At 35.6% G+C, this 23,676-nt stretch overlaps 1 protein-coding gene across 1 annotated transcript in view; it reads left to right on the top strand.

Annotated features, from left to right (window-relative positions):
• The window catches only part of plcl2 (phospholipase C like 2), a 109,998-nt gene extending 95,056 nt beyond the window's left edge, over nt 1-14,942 (top strand). Inside the window, exons 5-6 of the mRNA XM_088929430.1 lie at nt 6,061-6,170; nt 13,638-14,942. Coding sequence (XP_088785556.1) covers nt 6,061-6,170; nt 13,638-13,832 — 305 coding nt within the window. The 3' untranslated portion in view covers nt 13,833-14,942. The remainder of the gene's footprint in view (nt 1-6,060; nt 6,171-13,637) is intronic.
• Nucleotides 14,943-23,676: the final 8,734 nt, after the last annotated feature.

Genomic DNA, 23,676 nt, shown 5'->3' with positions numbered 1-23,676 from the left:
CACATAACCCGGTGCCATCAAATTAGTTTCATGATGAGTGCCTGGAGAATGCAGAACACTTTTCATATATTCAGTATCTTTCACTGAAGACTACTTTTGGTGGTAAAAGTAAAATCCTGCATTTTCTGAAATCTGCTAGTGTAGCATTGATTGCCATGTTATATAGTTGATCTTCTTGCCCCTAAATTGGAACCCATATGATCCTATGGAGGACAAACCCAGTGTGCCTGACATCTGGATACATTGAGCTACAACGGTGGGAGTGGGAGCACATGGACTCCTTAAAGTACTGTGTCTTAAATGAAATGAAGTGTGACTTGAGATTTGCAAGGCATCTGACTTGGACAGTATGTCTGGTCTTCATCCCTTCTAGCTGTATTTCAGCAGTGTAGTGCTTCTTTATAACCCGGGTTCCTACATTTTAATTTAGTGGAGTTTATACTAAGTGTGCATCAAGTGGGAAGAATAATACAGTATGCCCAAGAAATCTGCAGCTTTTCAACAGTTTTCCCTGACATGAGAACATGCCCATGGAAAGATACAGAACGGTGGATGGATATTTCAGACTTTGGCCTTACAGGAAAAGCACTGATCATTTCACTTCAGTTAACTGGAAAAACTTTTCATTCATGAGGCATAACAAATCAATTGTTCAACAGCATAAAAAAGTACTGTATGACGGTATGAAGGAAGATGAAACTCCAAACGATCTGAATTCTGGGGGGAGGGAGTGGTTTGGCTTTATTTCCTGTTGTTGAATAAAGCTGGGCTTCCCCCTGTGAAGTGCAACAGAACATATCTCAGAATCCTGGCAATGTAATAAACAAGTGTGAAATGTTCATTTTCCTTGTGACAAAGCACCTACTGAAGTGCAAAATGCAGTCAGAAATGCAACTGTAAAAATGCAGAGATACATTTGATTTGCTCCCACTGTTGCCTGTAATAAAGTGGTACATTGTATGTACAGAAGCTCAATTCAGCCTTTGTATGTCTAAGAATCTTTTGGGCAAGTTTGAAAAAATCTTCAGAAGTTAAATTTTTAATCTGGTCATTATAAATGCGGAGATGGAATTGTAAATGGAGACAAATGTTTAATTTTCCTTGGGAGAAAATATATTGCAATAGATTTTTTTAAAAAGCAGAAAAAATCTATGTATTTCAAAAAAATTGCCTAAAAAACCATTGTATTAGAAAGTAATTAGCTTGTTAGGAGAGAGTAAAAGATGGCCCTGGGTGTTTAATAGATATTTTGATAAAGCACAGGAGGATCACTTTCCTCATAATTTGTAAAGCCCTAGTTACTGTTGACATGCAGAAAAATCCATGGCCTTTAATACTCTTTATGGATTCTGTAAATACACTTTCTTTAATTATTAGGAGCCCCCTTTTAATTTTTAATTACTAATTAGATCATCTTTGTCTCACTTTGGATTGAAACTAATTCTGTGGCAATCTGTTTTGAGGCCTCTGAAGGGAATTGAGACATAGTCTGATCCCCCAACTGTAGTGTTATGGATATGTAATTGCATGGATTAAAATGTCAGTGGAGAAACAAAATAATTAAAAATTGAATGCATAAAATTTGGGATTCCCATTCTCTTGTTTTGATGCAATAAGTAAAAAAAAATGCTGGAGCCTAAGCAAGCATGATTTAATTAAGGAGTCATAAGTCATAATTTATGACAGACGGTGCTTGAGGACAGCTCTAAGCATCATCAAAGACCCCACACACCCCAGCTACAGACTGTATGACCCTCTACCATCTGGAAAACAGTACCGGAGCATTCGGGCCCGGACTACCAGACGCAGATACCCCTGCACTATAAAACTATTAAACTCCCACCCTCTCTCACTCTCACCTCACCTCTCACCTATGATCTAAACCTTACAGTGCCTTCTTTCTTAGCAAAAAGTCACATTGAAATCTACCTCTACCTTACATGTCAAAAAGCTCACTCCCCATAATTTCTATCTTTTTATTTCATTCTGTTGATGCATGTTTTTGCACATCTGATGTTGTTTTGCACATTACCTGTTACCTTTTTGTTGTTTTGCACACTGCCTGTTGTCTCTTTCTTTTGTTATACAATTGTATTGTTGTTTTTTTGTACTACTTATCGTCCGAGAGCTAGCTAAATAGCATTTCGTTATACCATATACCTGTATATGAGTATAATGACAATAAACTTGAACTTGAACTTGATAAGGAATGTATTTGTCAAAATCATAGTCAGTGAACCCCTTGTGTTTTAGTATTGCCAAAACTAGATCATAAATATGTTATTATAAATGTCCTAAATGAAAGGAAGCTGCCAAGCAAAGGTCAAAGGTCAAAAAAGTATGTATTGTACTATTATTATATAATTCGTTACACTGTGGCTGTGTTGTGTGTGTTAAGCTGCTGTTGCACTGCAATTTCCCTCACGGGATCAATAAAGTATCTATCTATCTATCAAGCTGATTTGAACAAGGAATAAAGAAAAATGTAAATTTAGAGACGAAGAAACATTCTATATCTGTGACCTCACATAAGACAATATTTTGGACATTCCGTGTGAATGTGAGAATTCTGAAGTAATAATTAAACAGTTGACAACGAATTTTTCATTAAATGCTTAAAAAATAAAGTCTATTGCTGTAAACTTATAGTACTTACAATACTACAGTTCTTCATTTTTTCTATCTTTCCTTGTTGGATTTTTGATCCTTTTAAGTTTTTCTCAATATTCTTCTTACATATTTGATGTGAAACATAGATTTTTAGATGTCTTTGTAGACACCTAAAGAATACAGTGAACAATACAGTGGCCGTGTATTCTCCGAATTTATTTTAAAAGTAATATTTTACAGTCACAAAAATATTTATTCATTTGCCAAAAAGCCCTGTTTGCTTTTCCAATTATTTTTCTTGACTTATTGCAGTTTTTCAACAACTACATTTGAATCATAAATTAATTTAGACCAGTAGGAACTGCTCATGTTTGCTGTTATTTCATGAAGTGTGTGACCTCATTTTTTTGCTGTCATACTGAGCAGTTAATTAGATTCATGACAATTCTTTCAAAATTATTCAGACTCTTCTTGCTGTCTCATTTTGTGAAATAACCAAATGATATACAGTACACACATTTTAAGCTCATTATTTTATTTAAGCCTTGAACACTTCAACTGAAGACTTCAAAGGGTAGGATAAATTACAGTACATCTCATCACAGATAATCAGAATAAGACAGGACCCTGGTTTACCTTACCTACTTCTTTGCAAGGGCTGCGATTCAGTCCTATAAATACAGTGACTTGTGCAGATTGTTTGTGGCAGATATAGAACAAAAAAAATAGAGAAAACCTTTTGTGTATCACAGTGTTCAGATAATAAAGAGAAAGAGAAAAATTATTTTGGATTTCCCTAGGCATATTAAGGTGTGTAACAATTGGATGAAGGCCTGGCATAAATATGAATGGTATAATTTCTGTTTCCCTACAATGTCCTGCCCTAAAAAATGTTTAGGGATGGCTTTTCATCCTCTGGGACTTGCATAGTACTGAAGTGCCTTGTGCTGTATTTCTGTACTCCGTGTTTCTTCCTTGGTTGCCTATGTTAAAACTCATGCATAGAGTGTGTTTAGTAAAACTGTCTGTAGTGCTTTACTAACCTTAAAGGGCAATGCTGTTTCAAATTCTGCTTCTTGTGAGCTGTGATAACTATAAAATGTAGAGGAGGTTATAGAACTGCAAAATAAACTTAATACAGCTGGTACCATAGACAAAGAATTTATGCATTGTGACCATTGTGTATTGTGGATGAAAGGGTTTCATCGGTATTCCTTATCATGTTTAGCCAGTTTCGTGGTGGCCATTTAAATGGGCCCAATTAATTTTTCAGTGCCTGTTGTTTTACTTAAAAACGATTAAGCTAAAACAACTGAATGCAAAAAAAAGTGATATACCTACAAACTGCTTGAACCATGTGATTCTCCTCTGATGTCTTATAATTTAAAAAAGTCATTTTTTACTGTTTATGGTTTTTTGTTAGTAGATATAAAATCAAGTATTTCCATTATTTTATTTATTCCAAGTATTTTATTTTTTTTTTCTGCAGTCACATACAGTACTGTGTTGCTGTGTGCCGGAAGGGTAGACCAATTATACCTACAGTATATAAAAATTTGACATAACCAATTAATATTCTGTACCATTGAGACAATACGCCAGTACATTGCGTTAAACTCACAGGTGGCTTATGGAGGCTACGTGCTGAGTGGTTCCAGTGTATCTAAACATATACTTGAGTTGCTTAAGATGGTTGGAAGTTTGTTTTATGTATGTATGAAACTAACCAAAAACAGGAAATCAGTCACTAAGACAGGCCAGGAATAAGGCTTGGAAAATGTACGGAGTTACTGTAGGTAGAAATGTGCTGCAGATCACTAACCACATATTCTGAATATATTATTTTCAAAATATCCAAGATTTCCTTTCATATTCTTCCCTAGATGTCCCTGCCTAGTTTTACCTCCCACCCTTGGAGTGGCAGAGACTTCTAGGAAAGATGCCCACACACAATAACAAGATAACGTCTTTAAATACTGAACTAAAATATATTTTTGAGCATTAAAGAGAAGTGAATTTAATTAAGAGGTAATGTTTTTGATTATATTTGAGGGAAGATTTATTTCCTTTTAGTTCCTGTCAAGTAGAACAGTATTTCTGGGATGCATTTTTTGCTTTAGACTGAAATGTAGTTCTCATACTTTAGCATTAGTGTTAGAAAGAGGACTATTCTGTAGAGAGTCTTTTGTTGAAACAGGTATTATCTCCCTAAACATCTGTCTCAGATTGCAGTAAGAGTCTCCATATTTGAGTGAATGTAGGTAGATTGTAGAAGGCCTGAACTCAAGTAATGATTACAAATGATTACAAATAATAGCCCTGATTGTAGATAATTTGCTAATATTTATTTTGTAATCATTTGTCTTAAATCAAATATTTGTCTTTTATGTTTGAGCCTTCTCATTGCAGTACCACCTCACTCTGGCAGAGAGCATGTGATCCTTTTGATAGGTTTTCTTTCCTCAGTATAGGGGTTGTTTTATGTTGTATTTTATATCAATTGGTCTTGTTGGTAGATTTATTTTCTTTATGTATTTTGAATTTCTAACAATATGCCTTTTTGTAACATTATTTTTTTAACTCATTTTGTCATAATTTACTCATATTGTACAGGATTGCTAAGCAGATATTAACATACTGTATTAAAACTAGTCTATCCTTCAACTTCTGGCTTGGATCTTACATTCAAAGGTATGCCTCAAGCTCCTCTTCATGTTCTGTTTCTATAGAAACAGTTGCTTTGACAGACCTTTAAATTGAAAGGGAAACTGAAGCACATTCACTGCCAGGCACAATTTTCTGGAATGGTTTAAGATATTGTGTTCACAATGTCTTAAAAGGAATGTAATTGCAGATTTTGAAAAGTCTGCCTGTAGTGTTGTCTTATTATTTTATCGAGAAGCATGGGGTGTTTCAAACTGTTGTCTTGATATCTTTCTTGAGAAAGGCCAATAAAAAAGGCGTTAATCATTTTGGTGGAAGACAATTCATGTTTGTTTTTACTAGATAACAAAATGAATAAGAAAGTGTACTTATTTGAAATCCCTTCTTGTTTGTGTACAGTTTTATCTTTGTTCCTCTCCACTAAGTTCGGTAGCTGAGCAAAACAGACTTATTGGAAAACATCTAGTATGTCCTATTTAGAAAGCTGGTATAAACAAGCCCCCAAAATATTTATATTACATGTAATTCTTTGCTTGATGGAAACTGGCTAAGAAAACCCCATTTGGGACACAGTTCAGAGGTATCACTCCAACATCAAACTAAAACTATATAAACTTTGACCTTTTGGTCCAGAGTTCACAGCTTCTAATGACATCTACAAACTGCTGCCTGATTGTTAGTCCTAGCCATTCAGTTCACAGCTGTAGATTAAAGGCTGTTGTGTAATGTGTAATCTTTTACAATGCGGCACAGAACAAATGTAAGTGGGCATTTGATTATTCGCAGGCATGGAATTCCACGAGAATCTGCACAGTGTAGCAGTAAAAGAGGGACTTAAAGGACGGAAGCTGCAGAAGGCTGTGGAGAGTTTTACCTGGAATATCACCATTCTCAAGGTAAGGTCTGTGGGAGACACAGCTACTGGTTATGTTTTACTTGCGGAGAGCAGGCTTTGAAATCCCCTTGATTAATAAACACTGCAGTGTTGCAGGAAAGTAAAACATTTCCAAATCTGACCTGGTATGCAATGGATTGCCTCTTTCGCAACTCTTTTTAACACCGATTGTGAATACATAAGGAAAATATTTAGATTTTACTCTGGTCATTACACAGAACGTATATATATAGCTATAAATGATAAATACTTTTAGATCATTGTGTTATGTACTGTATGTTGTATGGGATTTACTACAAAGTACAATTCCTGACTTTTATCTTTGAGTAAATAATGTGCTCTTGAGCTCTGAATCATTGGTAATCTTAAGTTTTATCTTACGGAGTTAATACTGTAGGTAAGATTTTAAGATATTAAGTATCTAGTATCAAGTTTGTGATACTAACTAACCAGTTATGAAGCTTACACCAGGTGACCAAACAGGTGACAATTTATCTAGTATATGTAGGGAATCCTGTATAAATTCCATGACAGTTTCAAAAATATTTTCATACAGAAAAGCCACACTTTTCTTTCTTAATTCATCTGTATGTATGCCATGGCAGAACTTTTAAAGAATGTGTAAAATGTATCCATTCCAATCAATAGCCAATGTAACATTATGAAAAGAAAAGCCTTCCAGCACTAAATTTTCTTGCCATATAAATGGTTTCATGCCATATTTATTAGTTGTCTACACAGGAAATTGCATTTGGTATAGCCTATTTATATTCATAAATTAATGACGTTCATAAACATTATATTTCTGTCGTTTTTATTTTCAGCTGCCAAAATTTCTCTTTAGTTGCATATTTCTCTTTAGTTACTATAATTCCATAATAGTATTCCATTTTACGTGGATTTAAAGATGCCCAGTAGGGAAACAGATTAAATGAAGCAATCGTTTCACTCACATCTAGCGCACCATAAGTGCCACCTATCGATTGTCTTTGGCCAGTGAATCACACAACTTGCTGTGCTGCAATACCGCAAACACGGGAATAAGAATTGACGCACGTTCTGAGTGGCTGTACCTGTATGTGCAACTTCTTAGGAGCTGAAAACAGCTAGAAGGGTCAGCCATTTAATTCACTTTCCTGTGTGGTTGTGAGTTATTGATTGAGTGTACTGTACTGTAAGTGAGTTCTACATTGGACTGAAATGCAGAAGAGATAGTATTCCCAAGGAACATATTTCTACCACAGCTATAAAACGTATGCTAAGCCATCATAATGTATTGTTTCTGAAATTGAATTTACAGTAGTATTATGTTTCATCAGCTTTAACTGATGATTATTTTACTTTTTATTGAAACACTATCTATAATGCTTCACATACTGTAGTTCGATATAGAAAGCTCATGGAAGTCTGATTTTACACTTTTGTAATTAAGGGCATTTAATTCATAGACACACTGAATGAATTATACCTTGTTCCAATATGTCACACTTTTTATTCCTTCCTTTTCATTCCTAGTAATTAATAGCAATGTGGCAGCTCGTGAATTCTAGTTTTCATTCTGACCTAAGGTGTCTTCTGTGTGAATTTAAATGCTCTCCCTGTGGCCCTATGGGTTTTTCTCAAGTCCAAAGATGTGATAGTTCAATAGGCATTCCCATACAGTATGTGTGTGTGCTGTGAAAGACTGGTGCCTGGTTCCATTGTGTCCTGCCTTCTGCCTGTAGGCGCTGGCTCACCACAACAGTGTATTGGACTAAAGAATGATTGAAAATGGATGGGTGGTACAAAGTTAACATCACTGTTAAAGGTGGACTTGGTATTTAAGATTGTCTTTTGATTGCATAATTAAAAATACATTATTTTTAGCATTTGGTGCTAAATGACCATTATAATAGGCCTTCTATAATTTATTGTGAGCCTTTTGTAAGTCAACATGAGCAAGGCCAGCTCAGGCAGATATCTTGTTGATTAGATCAATAAAATCATTTTTTGGACAATGATGCATATGCAGCTGACTTGATTACAGGAAGCTTAGTAGCAGTCCTGTTACTTTTGATACATAAGCAAGTAATCAAAATGTGTGTTATAAATATTGCAAATCTCTAAAAATGAGTTCAGTTTTATTGCTAAAAATAAAAGGGACATTTTTGCCATATGACTCAAAATCCACTTCTTGGGGTAGCGATCTTAGTGCTGTTTTTTACCTGATTTAAAGAAAATAGCATTTCAAGGATCTAGCATATAAACTAGCAGATCAATAATTTAAGATAAGTATAACTCTAGAAATCTGCAAACAAAGCATCTAGTTTATTTATAAACACGGTGTTTTTAGTGGGGAAAAAAGAAAGAGTTTATTTAAAACAAGAAGACGTCAAAAGTTGGCTAAACATCCTATTCAATTAAAGTACTACAGTATAGTGTATGTCAGAAACTTAGTACCCTGTTAACAAGAGATTACATGAACCTCGTTAAACCAATGAGGTGACCTCCAATGTACCAAGAGTAGAATTTAATGAAACAGTAAAGATTCCCTTTTTAACCTGTGAAAGTTAATTAATGGGCAAAAATCTCATTAATGCTATCTAACATTTGTATACGTACTGTACATGTGTTGCACCATTTAGCAAGGTAAGTAATTTTTTTCTCATTATTAATTCTTGTTTTTGGTATTTAGAAATTTGGCCATGCACAAATTGACCATTGCTATTAATATACAGGTTGTGCAGTTACAAGATGCAGAGTCTTACAAATTAAAGCTTTACAGTATTACTCTTTAAGACTCATAGAGTGACATAACTTACATTTCTCAGCTTGATCTGGGACAGCAAGGCAACACTCATTTTTTGTTTGTATTGCTAATCATAGGATTAATATGTTTTTTGTTATTTTTGGGTTACGCAAAAATTCATGCACAATTTGATTTAAATCTGGATGTTTTCTACTGTTTTCTCCAGGTACATCCACAGTTCCATTAGCATTATATATGGGTCACTGTCACGCTGCAAGGTGAAGCAGCAGATTTAAATTCAATTGAGCAGCACTTTACATGCTTAAAAAAAATCAGAATGCCCCAAGGATAGACAAGAACTCAAAGTGGCAAATGCTTGGCAAATCATCTCAAATGATTGCACAAAGAGTTTGGTGAGCTCAATCGGTCTCGGACTCAGACGTCATGCTGTTGTTGCCTTAAAGGGATATGCAACTAAATACGTTTCCTTAATGTGAATGTCCCAGACATTATGTTCACTTGAAATCGCTGGGTTGAACACAAAGTATGTTTTTGTGTGCCTTCTCTACACATTTAAAACAAAAAAAAAGAAGTAGCCAGATAATGAATATGAAAAATGGAAAAGTAATGATTGTCTACAGTAAGTTACAAACGCTTTGCTGTAGCAAACCTATATTATTATTAAGTGCACAAAATTAATATAACAAGCCACATGAATTAGTTGAGTGGTCTCTGTGTGCATTAATAGTGGTTCATGTGATTTCACAATTAACACAACTGTCTTGTAAGGTCCCCGCAGTTAGGTAGTAAATTTCAAGCAAGGATTCAACCATGAGGACCAAGGAGTTTTCCAAACAACTCAGAGATAAAGTTGTAGAAAAGCACAGATTAGGAGACAGGTATAAAAAAATTCCAAAACACTGAATATCGCTTTCAGCAGTGTGAAGTCGTTCAGTCAGAATTAAATATTTGCACTGTACCACTTAGATACTGTCTAGGTTTAGCTTTCTGTCTTAACTGAGCAGCCAGCCAAGGAGAAAACTTTGAAAGAACTGCAGAGTTCAATGGTTGAGATGCAATAAAATTTAACAATATTAAACACTATTGTTAATATATAACAAAATATTAACAATATACCAATTAATCCACACAAGCTGGCAGAATGGAAAATCCATTTCATATCCTGCATGGAATTTGTAGAAGAACATTTCATTGATACTGCAAATATGTAGAAAAGGGTTTTGTTGAACATTTTGGTCTAAATGTTAAATCCGACTATTGCTCATGAAACATTACTCAGTCAGTACCTTACTGTCGAACATGGTGGTACTGTAGCAGCATTATGTTATAGTTTTTTATAAAGAATAAGCAGGGACTGGGAAGCTTGTAAAGACTGCCGGGAATAAAGTAATCATAGAAAACCAGCTCTAACTAAAACGGGGACAAAAATTCACCAATGATCTACTGCACTGCAAAAAACCACAGCTAATTTGGAGTGGTTTAAGAATAAGAAGGTGAATATCTTTAAGTGCCCCAGTCAAAATGCTGATTAGAAGCCTACTGAGAATCTTTGGGAAGACTTGAGAACCGCAATCCACAAGTGAGTCCCAGGCAACTTGAGAACTTGTGCAAGTGAGAAGAAGAGTGGACAAAAATTGCACCAAATCATTGTGTAATGTTGGTAGGGACTTACTATACCACAAAAGCTGTAATTGTTGCCAAGGGTGTCAAGGCTTCCAACAAATATTCAGAGATCTCATTTCTTATGCAATTAGCATACAGTATTTTTATCTTTTTTTCTACTTAATTTTACTGAAACATATTTTTACACTTAGAAGTCTTCTGTTTAAGGATTTAGGCATTGAAAAAAATATTAAGTTTAAAAAATGTGTGTGAATAATTTTGTTATTTAACAAAATGGGACACCATAGGACGGATCTGACTGATTTTTCAAAGCACTGTATCGGATTCATCTCATATTGCTGTCATTTCTGTTGTTTGTTCTGGTTTTTAGGCTTCATGGTGGCACAGTGGTTAGTATTGGTGTCTCGCAGTGCATTTAGAAAATCAATGGATGTTTTGGTCATTGTATTATATTTAATTATTGTAGCTTTATTCATTTATGCCATTCATCTGCCAATTTTCCAGCCACGTTATCCAATACCGGATCGCAGGAGAGCCAGAGCCTAATCCAGCAAGCAACAGGCATAAGGCAGGATACACCCTGGATAGGACAGCAACCATAAACACGCACACATTTACACCAGGTTCAATTTTTGTAAAAGTCAATTAACTTATCAGTATGTCTGGACTGTGGCAGAAAATCAAAGCACCTGGAGGAAACCCATGCAGAAAAAGAGAGAACCTATAAACTTCCCATCGATAATATACCAGACCCAGAATTCAACCCGCCGGTCAATTTTGCTCTATAAGTTGCCTAAGCATGTTAGTTAGACAAGCATGTTAGCTTAAGTACATGTAAATTCATAATAGTAATAATAATCTATTTGCAAGCTGAGACATTCTGTAGCTCTTTAAGCTTTTGAATGTTTCACTAATAATGTTTTATAATCATATGTTGTTATACTGTAGATCTTTTACTTATAAATAGCAAATCCAGACAGCATTATTTTAATGTCGGCCACAACAAACAAATTGTGCATAAAGTTCTGTATTTTCTGTATCGCATTCCTACACCCGGCTGTCAATAAAATGTGCTGAAGTGAGTACAGTATAATATTTATGCTGTTACGTACACAAGTATGGTATCAAGCAGAAAAGTGCTTTTTGATTGAAGCTTATTCAGACCCTTCTTTAATATGACACGTCTGCTCTTGTTCAAGGATGTTAACTACGTGAATTGAACAGATGAACAGATGATGGACATTGCTTGGGAAAAATTACTGACTGTGACCTTTAATATCTGTTTGAAACTAATTATACGTTCTTCATATTCTTGTAGATTTTGATTGCGGATGTCATTTCAGTGGAAGAAAATGTTTCTGACCTTCTCTGTAAACTACTGTTGGTATTTCCTGTATTTCCAAAATACCATACAATGACCTTGGTATTTTATAAGTGAAAAATACAAAAATGACAAACACCTTTCCAGTGTTTTGCACTGGAATTTGTTCAGGCTGTAGAATTCCACAGTCTGGACCTTCTTCACGTTTATCAGTATTAACTGATATCATAAAATATTCCCTATTTTAATGCATAGTTTTGAAACAGTATTAAAGGTACAAGAAAACAATGATTTTATGTTTGTGCACAGGACTCCCTGAATGTACAGTAGTTTATGCAGTCTGTTTGTAGTTTATTGAATCTACTGTAATTCTGCAAACACCATTGTAACCTGACATCTGCGAAATTGGTACTTTCTAACCTCTGATTTACTTACTCTTGGGATAAGTCTGATTTGTGCTTCAAGCACAATATCTTTCATTGTGTCCATCCATCCTTTACTGATTCCATATCCATTATGTCTTATTCTACTGCTTTCCTGGACACTGTGTATCCACTAATGTTGTATTTTTTCCTCTCCATTAGCCATGTATTTTTCTACGTTCAAATTACATCATAATCACCTGCTAATATTGAAGCTTCGTGTCTTTTCTTTCTAAGACTCCTAACATTTAGATTTAAACAGTTAATTGCCTTTTGCTCTCAATGTTTTATTTTTCCCCTGGGTTCTCTTTTTGACTTTACTCCCTGTGCATGTTCCTTGTAATTGTCTTTATATTGCCCCGAAGTTAAAGTAATTTTGAATTTCTCCATTGAAATTTATCACCAGTGAGCAATATCAAGGTCCTGGTATTGAACAGAAGAATCAGTTTTCATAGGAACTGCATTTGTCTTAGTAGAAGTGGCTGTGATGATCCATTCACAGGATGACATCTCTTTACTAAATAAAGTGATAATAAAATAATTAAAATATTAAAAATAATGATGAATAAATAACAATGTGCTTATGGAACAAGTAATAGGTTTATTCCATGCTGAAAAAAAGAAGAAAGAGAACACAACGTTTCGGCCATGGAGCCTTCTTCAGGTGTCAAAATACTTCAGGTGTTAAAATAAGTACAATGTACTTATTTTAACTTTTTACAATAAAGGGTACTCAGTTGTCATAATTTAAAGATACATAACATTTTAATGAAAAAATCCCAGAGTAAGATGTAAAGCTTTGAATAAGGGAGTAAAAGATTAGTGGGTTTACCACCGAACGTTTAGATTAACGTTTAGAAAAGATTAACTACTGTAGGTCCCGAACTCAAAGGAATAGCTTTTGCCCCCTAGTGGCTGAAAGTGTTAAAAACATAAAAACAACTTCCCTTGCTACTGTTATTATTTCTAATATGGAAGCTATTACTATAATAATAATAGGAATACATCTTCACTTTGAGTACCAAAGACCTTTGTGCTTCATTAAAAAGTTATATTTCAATCATGTGAAGACAATGTAGTATAACTTTAATAACGACATTTTGACTTAAGGTTGAAATTAAAATTGTCCTCATTTTGTCCCAAGTCCTGGGATAAAAGTGTCATACATATATATTTTATTAAAATTAATTTACTCGTTTATACTCTTTTTTTGTTATAACCAATTGTCTTCTTTCCACCAATTTGTTGTGATGATTGTGCCTCAACTGAGCTACAGGTAGTTTACTGACTGAACTATGTAAATCCCATTCGTCAGCAGCTGGAATTGATCTCTGTGCTTTCTCCACCATATAGGGGCAGGCAGATTTGCTGAAGCATGCTAAAAATGAGGTGCTGGAAAACCTGAAGCAGATCCATTATGCTGCTTTGACTTGCAACCTGTGTAAAGGGAACACTGGGACCACAGAACTGATCAAGCCCAGGCGCAGCCTAGAGGCCATTCCTGAAAAAATGACAGGAGATGAGGAGTCCATGGATGGAGAAAACTGAAGAGCACCTGGGATGAATAGATTGAGTGACAGCATCAGTTTCCTCATATATTGGAGGTGTGAAGGAAAACTAAACAGGAGAGAATTGTTGTTTTTTTTAATGCTATTATGTTTTTTTTTCTGTTTAGGGAATCCTAAAGCACAATCTGGAGGTTGCTGAGCAGTCTAAAAAACTGGAGCTATGAATGTAGCAGAATTCAGTGTACAAATCCGCTATTTATAGCAAAGAACTATAGTTCTTTCTGCCAAACGTGTATATATGGAGGTCTAATGTTACACTTTAAAGTGCAATGTTTTGTGTTCTTTGAATAAACTTTTTTGTTTATTTTTTGTTTTAAATAGAGTGTATCTAGAGGAGTTGCTTTGTTCTTTTTTAAGTATTTTGTCTAAATGTGCGTAAAATAAACCAAAAGGTTTCAACACCAAGTCCTGATGGAAGAATGCCACGTACAGTACCATGTGCTCTCTGACTATGAAATATACGGTATATCCCCTTGTAAAGCCCTTGTAGAAGAACTGGTAATGTAACCAGTTATGGGATCTGTAGCAGTACCAGTATTTTTTTTAAGTTCTGGACCCAATATTTTCTGCAGCATTGTAAAGGGAAGAGAAATGGATTGTGCAGACTACTTTGTATAGTTATTCGAAGTAAATATTAAATGTCAGATGTTAAGTTATTCAGGTATTGTTACGGAACCTGGCAAATCTAGTTGTGGATAAATTGATTCATTTAATGAGATGTAATAGTGCCTCATTGCTGGGAATCTCCAGTTAATAAAAGAGCTAAGGTAGCTGAAGCCTGAAATATTCCTGTTGATTAATTTAAAAGAAAAAAAAATGTTGTTTTTGTAACTGGTCCATGTTTAAGGTCTTAACATTAAGGACAGTGTTATTCCTTTTTATCATTTGTCATTTCTAATAAATGCTTATCTCAGCAAGGTTAATGACCAATTTGAAACTGTTGTTATACAGTACAGTATATATAAAATTTTGTGCAAACTAGGTATAAATATGACCTTTTACATTAACCCAGTTTTACTGTTCAAAGTTTTTTGTGTTTTAATCCAACCAACAGCATAGAACAAAAAAATAAAGCTGCACATAAAGAAAATGTTCTTGTCCTTTCTTTAATCCACAGATATTTAAAGACCACAAAAATAGGCAAGCATAGTCTAACAGGATTAATCCTCAATCATCATAATGCAATGTAAAATATTTTGTGAGAAAACAGGATTTGTTTCTTAAAAAGCAAACATAACTTTACATATGCAACGTTTGTGTAGTACTTTCTTTTCCATGTATTTTCATCGTTTATCATTTGTTTTGTCTTTACACCATGCTTTAAATATAAAAAAACAGTGCTATAAAAATGAGCACAACACTTTTTGTAACAAAGCAGTTCTGTGTTTTTAAAGACAACGATAAAACTGCTTTGATAGCCTCTTTGAGCAATTCTCAAGACAGGAGATCCACATAAAGCCTCTTGCACAATAGTGCAAGGTCATATTGTTTTGATCCTTGAGAAAAGAAAGGTTAGATCAAAATGCCTTGAGGTCAGTGGTCCAGTATATCTCAAATGGGCTGTCTAATGCTCAGTGCAAACAATGGTTTACTGCCAAACATGCCTTAGGACCAGAAAGGAAGCAAGACCTAATGCATTAAAAAACAAAAAGTCAAAAAGGTGAGACATTCTATGTGAAACGCTACATGAACCAGTCAAATATCATTGCATTTATCAAAATCTATGGTATGAACCAATATGCATAAAGGTCATTGAATTTAAATTTTCATTTGTAAAATTTAAAAAGATAAAGGCATCATGTTGTATCATTACTCTGATATAATCCCATTAAATGGGTTTCTCAAAATCACTCCTATATTTTGAATTACTTATTTAATATATTATACAGTGACTTGGGAATACATTGAACCAAACAATAAATGTACAGTAAATTGGTAGGACTAGAAATCATCTTTCTTTTTTTCCTGGTTTGCTAATGCATGATTCAGAGTCCAACCTTAATCCCACCTCTTACTGACAGAATATATTTCTCCATTTCTTGGAACAGTTGCTTATGTGCCTGTGGTAGGCTGACATTTAGAGTGTCTGTGCCAGCATACAGTAACTGTGCATACTAACTTGCTTGTGATGTCTGAAATTATCATAATAATGATCATTCACAGATCATCATCACATGCAGATAAGAAAGAAACAATTTTTTGGGTTATCCAAAAGTCTTGTAATTTGCAAGACGATGAAAGAAATTATGACTTGCGGCAAGTTGTTTATGTTCATGTGGGTAGCTGCGTCAGCATGCATAGGCTGCAAAGGAACAAGTAATACAGTATTCCATGCTGAAAAGAGAAGAAAGAAAACACAACGTTTCGGCCGTGGAACCTTCTTCAGGTGTGAGGGTGTAGCTCTCTTTTCAGCATTGAATAAACGTATTACTTGTTCCTTTGCAGTTGTTCATGAGAGCTCACACTATGTACTAGCAATTCCATTCAATAAATATAAACAGAATAATCTATGTGTTTTGTATACAGCTACTTGACAATTTTATTTACTATGGAATCTTGTTAACTAAAGTTTCAAAATGCAAAATTGCTTTAGAAGCAACACATTTTGCAAGGTTTACACTGAACATAAACACCAAGACCTTGCTGTTCTGCTGAATTTTTTAAAGCAGCCCCTTTTATAAGTATAAACACTTAAAGGGGAACTGCAGTCCCAAGTTCTCAGACTGGATATTAAATCTCAGTAACAAAATAAATCGTCAGTATAGAAAACAAATTACAAATTTCGAATTAAACACAAAATCGTGAAAGTACTGTAAGTCACCATGTTGTCACAAACTCCTGGTCTCGCCACAGTGAGAGAGAGAGTTCCCTAGAATTGTGACGTGATGAGCCCCTTCCTGTTCTCTAGTCACTGCAATGACTAATGTAATGTGATGTACAAGCGAATAAGTACAGATTATACAGCAGACATTTCACTGTAGAAACGTTCCAATGTGATCTGCATGCAGAGTTGATAAGTAGTATCTGTCGGCAAAGTTTCGATAAGATCACTTTATTGGACATATACAATTTCTTGTATAAGGAATTTGTCTTTTCACATACCCCAACTTGCTCTCCAATTGACACACAGACAGGGAGAAAAGCTTGGGGTCAGAGCCCAGGGTCAGCCATTTATAAAGCACACCTGGAGCAGCTGGGATTAAGGGCCTCGCTGAGGGGTCCCAATAGAGTAGGATTCCTCTGCCAGCCACAGGATGCGAACCAGCAACAGGTGCAGATCCAAAGCCATAGAGCTACCGCTCCACCCTTAAAAGAGATTTATTCATAAGCCTGTTTCTTTACAACATAATACTGTATGACCGCTTCACATATCGGAAGGTTTGTTGTCTCGTTCAGAATTGCAGAATATACCTGGAAATTTTAATCTACAGTATTTTGTAGACCAACGTGCCAATGTGCAGCATCCACCTGGATGATGTGATGGCAGCCATAGTGCGCCAGAACGCTCACCACACATCAGCTATCAGTGGGGAGGAGAGCAGAGTAATGAAGCCAATTCATAGCCAGCAGGCATATCACTCTGCAACTCACAACTGGCATCCCACTGAAGCTCAGCAGGTGTGAGCCTGGTCAGTACCTGGATGGGAGACCTCCTGGTAAAAACTAAGGTTGGTACCTGGAAGAGGTGTAAGTGGGGCCAGCAGGGGGCGCTCACCCTGCGGTCCATGTGGGTCCTAATGCCCCAGTATAGTGACAGGGACACTATACTGTAAAAAGGTGCTGTCCTTCGAATGAGATGGAAAACCGAGGTCCTGACTCTCTGTGGTCATTAAAAATCCCAGGGTGTTTCTCGAAAAGAGTAGGGGTGTAACCCTGGTGTCTTGGCAAAATTTCCCATTGGCCCTTACCAATCATGGCCTCCTAATAATCCCCCTCTATGAATTGGCTTCATCACTTTGCTCTCCTCCCCACTGAGCATTCTGGTGCACTATGGCTGCCATCACATCATCCAGGTGGATGCTGCACATTGGTGTTGGTGGAGGGGAGTCCCTATTACCTGTAAAGCGCTTTGAGTTGAGTGTCCAGAAAAGTGTTATACAAATGTAAGCTATTATTATATAAATTGGACAGTTTACAAGTTACTGTGTACATTTTACTTTTATTGTGGTTTGAAAATCAATCATCAATGCTGATTCTTTCGAACGCTGAAATATAAAACTAACATTGCAGTTCCCCTTTAAAAGCAAATGCTCATTACAGGAAACCCTGTGATGCTAGCAGTAAACGCAATACCTACTCTCAGGTTATCACTTTCAACAAGGAACCGAGGAACAACAAATCAAATGATTATTTCTGCTATATTTCAAAGTACAACATGTAATACATAGCACATATTACAAAATACCCGTTGATTAAAATGTTTTCAACAAAGTTACTTTTTTAAGAAGCTAAGAATTACAATCAATGTTTATTTTCTTTTCACCCTGACAATTCGATAGAGAAAGATCACAATATTTATCTACCCCATTAAGATCTATAGAACCATTAGAAGAAATTAAGCAAGGAGGAATCTTACCAAAGCAAAGAGAGTGGAAAAATTCAGAGGGCTGGAATGAAAGGTAAGTAGACCAAACAGTGCCTTTTGGGGGATATAAGAGATCTGTTTCATTACTTTCCAAAAGGTGAATGCTCTTTAACATATTGGATGTTTACTGTACATTGACAAATACACAACTCACAGTGGACCATAGATGCTGAGAGAGTGGATTTTGATATGCCAGTTTTAGATTAAATTAATAATAATGTTAAGAGTGCAAGTACATTTTTTTAAAATGTTTTTGGACTAACAACCTGATCTGTAGAAAAATGTAATGCTCAAATACAGAAGGACTCTAGTTATGAGTACAATAACTTGAAAGTTGACCTGTGTTTATTGTTATATGAAACTTTTTTGTGTTATATTTAGATTAAGTGGTTGTTTTCTAGCTTAATTGAGAGAAGCTGTCACACACTGATGAAAGCATTAATATTTTATGTTTCAGATTTTAAATGCTATTAATGAATAAAATCAATATTTTTTCTTGTCTTCTTCTAAAACCAACTATAAAAAAGGCTGGGAATTCTGTGAGTACAAGAGATCATTGCAAATACACCTGGAACACTTACAGCTCACAGCAGGATGGAAAAGGATCTGAAGACTAAAATGGTTTATTACATTTTTCTTTCTATAGCTCTACTACCACCAATTGAATGCCGAATGTGCTGATTTGATTGCACAACAGAATGAATTACTGTACTAAATGTAACAAATTGTTCTCTGACGTGGCATTTTACCCCTCAATTTTCTATGTACCAATTATTAGTCAACTTTGGTCATCACCTACCACTATCACTCCAACACAAAAGAAATGCAAAACCAGCATTACCAGGACATGTGTCCTCGGAAACATGAACTGTGAAGCCACCTGGTTGTTTTCACACTGCAAGCCCACAGAGCATACAGCAAGGCAAAAGCATTTCACAGAAGAATAACACAGCTCCCACTGAAAATACTGCAAGCTCACCAGCCATGATCCTTAAAAAAAAAGTTAGGAACTATATTATTCATTATGGCATTTTTGGTGGTACTTTGCATTTGTGGGAAACTAGATCCTCTTGCAAAACTCTGTTTAGAAGGATGAGACTTTAAAGTCAGTTTGACTACAAATAGCCTGTGAGCCATTTTTACTTTGAGAGGAGTGTGTTCTCTTTACACTAATGAAGTGCAAAGAGCTTCCCTCCAGTGCAGTCCAAACATGCTGTGATTGCTACTGAAAAGGAAACAAATGATGGATAATTATTGAGGTCTTCAATAAGCAGGATTTCAATTATGTAGATATTACTAGCAGACTTAGGACACTTTTACAATCAATCTTGAAAACACCTTTGATTTAACTCTGTTTTTCACATTACAGACCAGAAAAAAGGTGTAAAGAATTTAAAAAGAGGTAAGAAAGAAGAATACATATAACAAAATCTGTATGTCAGTGGAGAAGTACTGATCACTAGTCAAAAAGTGTTTACTAGTAAAAGCAAACAATTTGTAAATGACGGATTTAAGAAACAAATCTGAATTTCTTTGGACTGTGGGAAGAAACTCATTTGAACACAGAGAGAACATACTGTAACGCATACGGCCATCAGTGGTGTGTAAGAGCCGGCTTACCAGAGCAGTGACGTCACCGCCCTTCCCTGTGATAGCAGGACTACAGCCAGTGGGCTGTAGAGAGATCTCTCTTTAGCTCAACAAGTTGGGTCCCTGTTGAGTGATGCCGGGGGCCCGGGTTCGCGTCACCGATGGTGCGAGGCCGACCTGTGTAGGCAGAAGGCAAGGGTGCCCACCTGAACCCCGTTGCGTTACAATACTATCTCCAAACAGTTAGCATCCCAGGAATTAAGCCCAGAGACCCAGCACTGTGAGGCGGCAATGGTAACCACTGTGCCACCCCATAACAACCTTAATAAAAAAATATGACTCTCCAATTATGCTGTAATTAGCTGTTGTACTATTGTACAGCAAAAGCAAAACCTGTCCCCTAATCAAGCTTGAAATTGTTATTTCTGAAAAGGAATATATTTGTTTATAACAAAAAGCTAGCACAAAGGAGTGTTCTGCTTTGATATACTATTAATTGTGATTACAAGACTAAAGATTCAAGACTCTTACATGTAGTGTGCAAAAAGAATGATTAGTAGATCATTTGAATGGTCACATTAACAACTGCTTTCAGGCACAAATTAAGATCTTTTCTTTGAGCTGTATATACATATTTGTATCTTCACTGTTTATGCACATTTAATTTACAACAATTTTATAACAGAAAAGCAAAGGTGTTCATTAGCGTATGCTGTATATAAGTCATATACACAAAGGCAGATGCACAATGTAACAGAACAGATGTTAAAGTTGAGTGGGAGAGAAAGAGTTCCATATTCATTGCAAGGGAATGACCTAGACAGCCACTGTTTATCTCATCATCTTTAAACTAATAAGCACCTTCTGGTAAAAATGCTTTCTGATGAACTTTTGAACTCATTTAAAGGACTGCTTTGAGTTGGAAAATGAGCACAAATCTAATAGACTATTGTGTTTCTATCTAGCACAATATTAATTTAAATTTAAATCTAATGAAAAACATCACTGCCTTCTAAGAAGAGAATCCAAATGTAATTTTGTCTACATGTGGTGAATAGGTCTTTGATCCTTTGTGTAAATTTAAAAGATTAATTTTATGAACAAATTAAGATTTTTGAAGATGATGATAAAATTACAAAATTGAGCAATCAGATATAATGAAATTAATTATGTCACAGCTGTCTACTGAAACACTAGGAAGACATGAGACACGGAACAAGTTAAAGAAGTATTCATAAACAAACACCTTTTTCAGGAAGGGATTCACAATTTACAGACTTTTTTCCATACGAGCGAAGTATGTACTTCTAAGACATCATAGAGATCTCCAATTTTTAAACAATATGGATCTGTCAGAGTAAAATCAGCCGGCACCACTGAAAAGTAATACAATCATTAATTAATACTATCAAAACCAAGAAAGCATACACTGAAAAAAGGAAGATATCAAGTCAAAACATCATTAAATTATATAAGCAGCTATAGTATATCACCCTGCACCTCATAACTGGCAATCCACTGAAGCTAAGCAGGTGTGAGTCTGGCCAGTACCAAGATGGGAGATCTCCTGGAAAAGACTAAGGTTGCAGCTGGAAGAGGTGTTAGTGGGAGCAGTAGGGGGTGCTCACTGTGCAGTCTGTGTGGGTCCTGATGGAGACAATATATCCCAATGAATACCCAAGTTGAAGTTTTGCAAACATTATACATTGTACACCATTGATGGCCGAAATTTTACAGGTGCATCTCTACTTGCACAACTGTTCCTGGAATTAAAGATTAAAGAGTCTTACCCTTGTACTACCCAAGCTGCGGTTGTGTCACTCAAGAGTATCCTGATGAGTGTAAACTTACCTCTCCTCTTCCTTGTTTAGATCTTGTCAGATAAAGAATACATTTATTTATTTTACATTAGGTAACAGTTCTTTTGTGCACATTGTAGTTGCCTGGATGTCCCAGGTAGAATGATTTCAAGCCTACCAGGATTGTTTGCAGGTACAGTAATAGCAATTAAGAAACCTTGCCTTTTTGTAGAATCAAATAGTCCGCTATTAGAAGAATACACCCATGATTATGGCATCAGTTCAAAGAATCCAAAAGGGCATTGAGAATTTGGCATTTGAGAAATTAGCTCAATAAGTGAATTTCTGTTACATGTGAGATTGTGGGATGTGGTGCATGCTTACAGCAAACTATACAAATGTGAATTCTGCACATTCAAGGCCCCTCTAGACAATTCCTGATTACTCAGATGACATCTTGTATTTCCAGCAACCTTATTTACTGCATCTGTTGCAGAAAATGCCCAGGTATCTACAGTGGTAAGACAGGAAGGAGACCATTTCAGGGAATGTGTCAGGACTGTGAGGATCAAACCCATAGTTTCACATTTCTACTCTAACGGCCATGATCATAGTGATCTCTCCATCTGCGTTCTCATAAAGCGGTTTCGGAACTCCCATTGCAGAAAGACATCTGAAAGCAAAATTATCCTGAAACTAGGATCAGACCTTCCCCCATTGGGGAAGGACTTGTTTCCTTCTAATCCTCTCTATTCACTTGCAGGTTTTGACTTCACACCACCTGAGAGTCGATATTGCTACTATCTTGCTCTCACCTCTCCACTTCCAACTTTTGTTCCCTCATGTTTTATCAACTGCTGGTTTTCCTCTTTCCCTCACACCTGAAGAAGGCTCCACAACTGAAACATTGTGTCTTTTCTTTTTTGAAATAAACCTTTACTTGTTCCTAAGCATTCTGCTAGATATATACATATACTGTATTTACAGTATACAGCACTGGACATAATTATGGAAGTTAAAAAAGCTGAGTATAAAATGGTATATACTGTAAGTACGTACAGTATAAAAGTATAAGATAAAATCCCATCTCATAGAACATTTCACCAATCCAGTAGTCCTTTGTTGTTATTATAATAAGCTTCACTATCTACAATAAGAAAATGTGTGCATGCTACTATAGTGCAGTGAATTCTAAGGGTCCCTATGCTTAGCAAGTGAAGGCTACTCCATGTGACAGATTGGATCGTGACTCCAAGTTTCAGCAGAAGTTACAGTATATAAGACTAACATGAGAAACTACAGCTATTGGCAATTTACTGTAAGTGGTTGAAACAGAAAGCTCAAGGTGTCCAGAAGTTAAATACGGTACCTCAGGCTACATTCTCTGCATAGTAGAAGAGGTCTTGCGATTATCCTAGCTGTACAAGTGCAGGTGTCATTACTTCTAAAACAAAATATACAGTACACACATCAGCAACCAATTAAAACAATTTCTGCTGCAATTTTCAGCCTTTTTGTTTGGTTACCTCTTCTCAGGAAAGGGTTTTGGGCAGCTACATATCCATTTAAATGATCCACAGTCACTCTTTTGGTGTGACATCTTCTTTGATGATGTGACATCTATTGATATAATCATGAAATCCAGTCATAGTGTGATATACAGTATTATTCATATAACATTCGATCATTTTGCATTTTAAATGTTTTTTTCTAGATTTTCACAATTATTTCCAATATTTTTAGTGTACATACAGTATATGCACACACAAATATGTACAGCATTCTCAGTATTGTCTTTGCATGATGCAGACACATCATGACTGATGCAAACAAACACTGACAATTGATCA

This window comes from Atractosteus spatula, chromosome 12 (assembly GCF_055471065.1).
Source record: "Atractosteus spatula isolate fAtrSpa1 chromosome 12, fAtrSpa1.hap1, whole genome shotgun sequence".
Classification (NCBI taxonomy): domain Eukaryota; kingdom Metazoa; phylum Chordata; class Actinopteri; order Semionotiformes; family Lepisosteidae; genus Atractosteus; species Atractosteus spatula.
The sequence above is the reverse complement of the archived record's forward strand: the minus strand, read 5'-3'. Positions and strand labels throughout refer to the sequence as shown.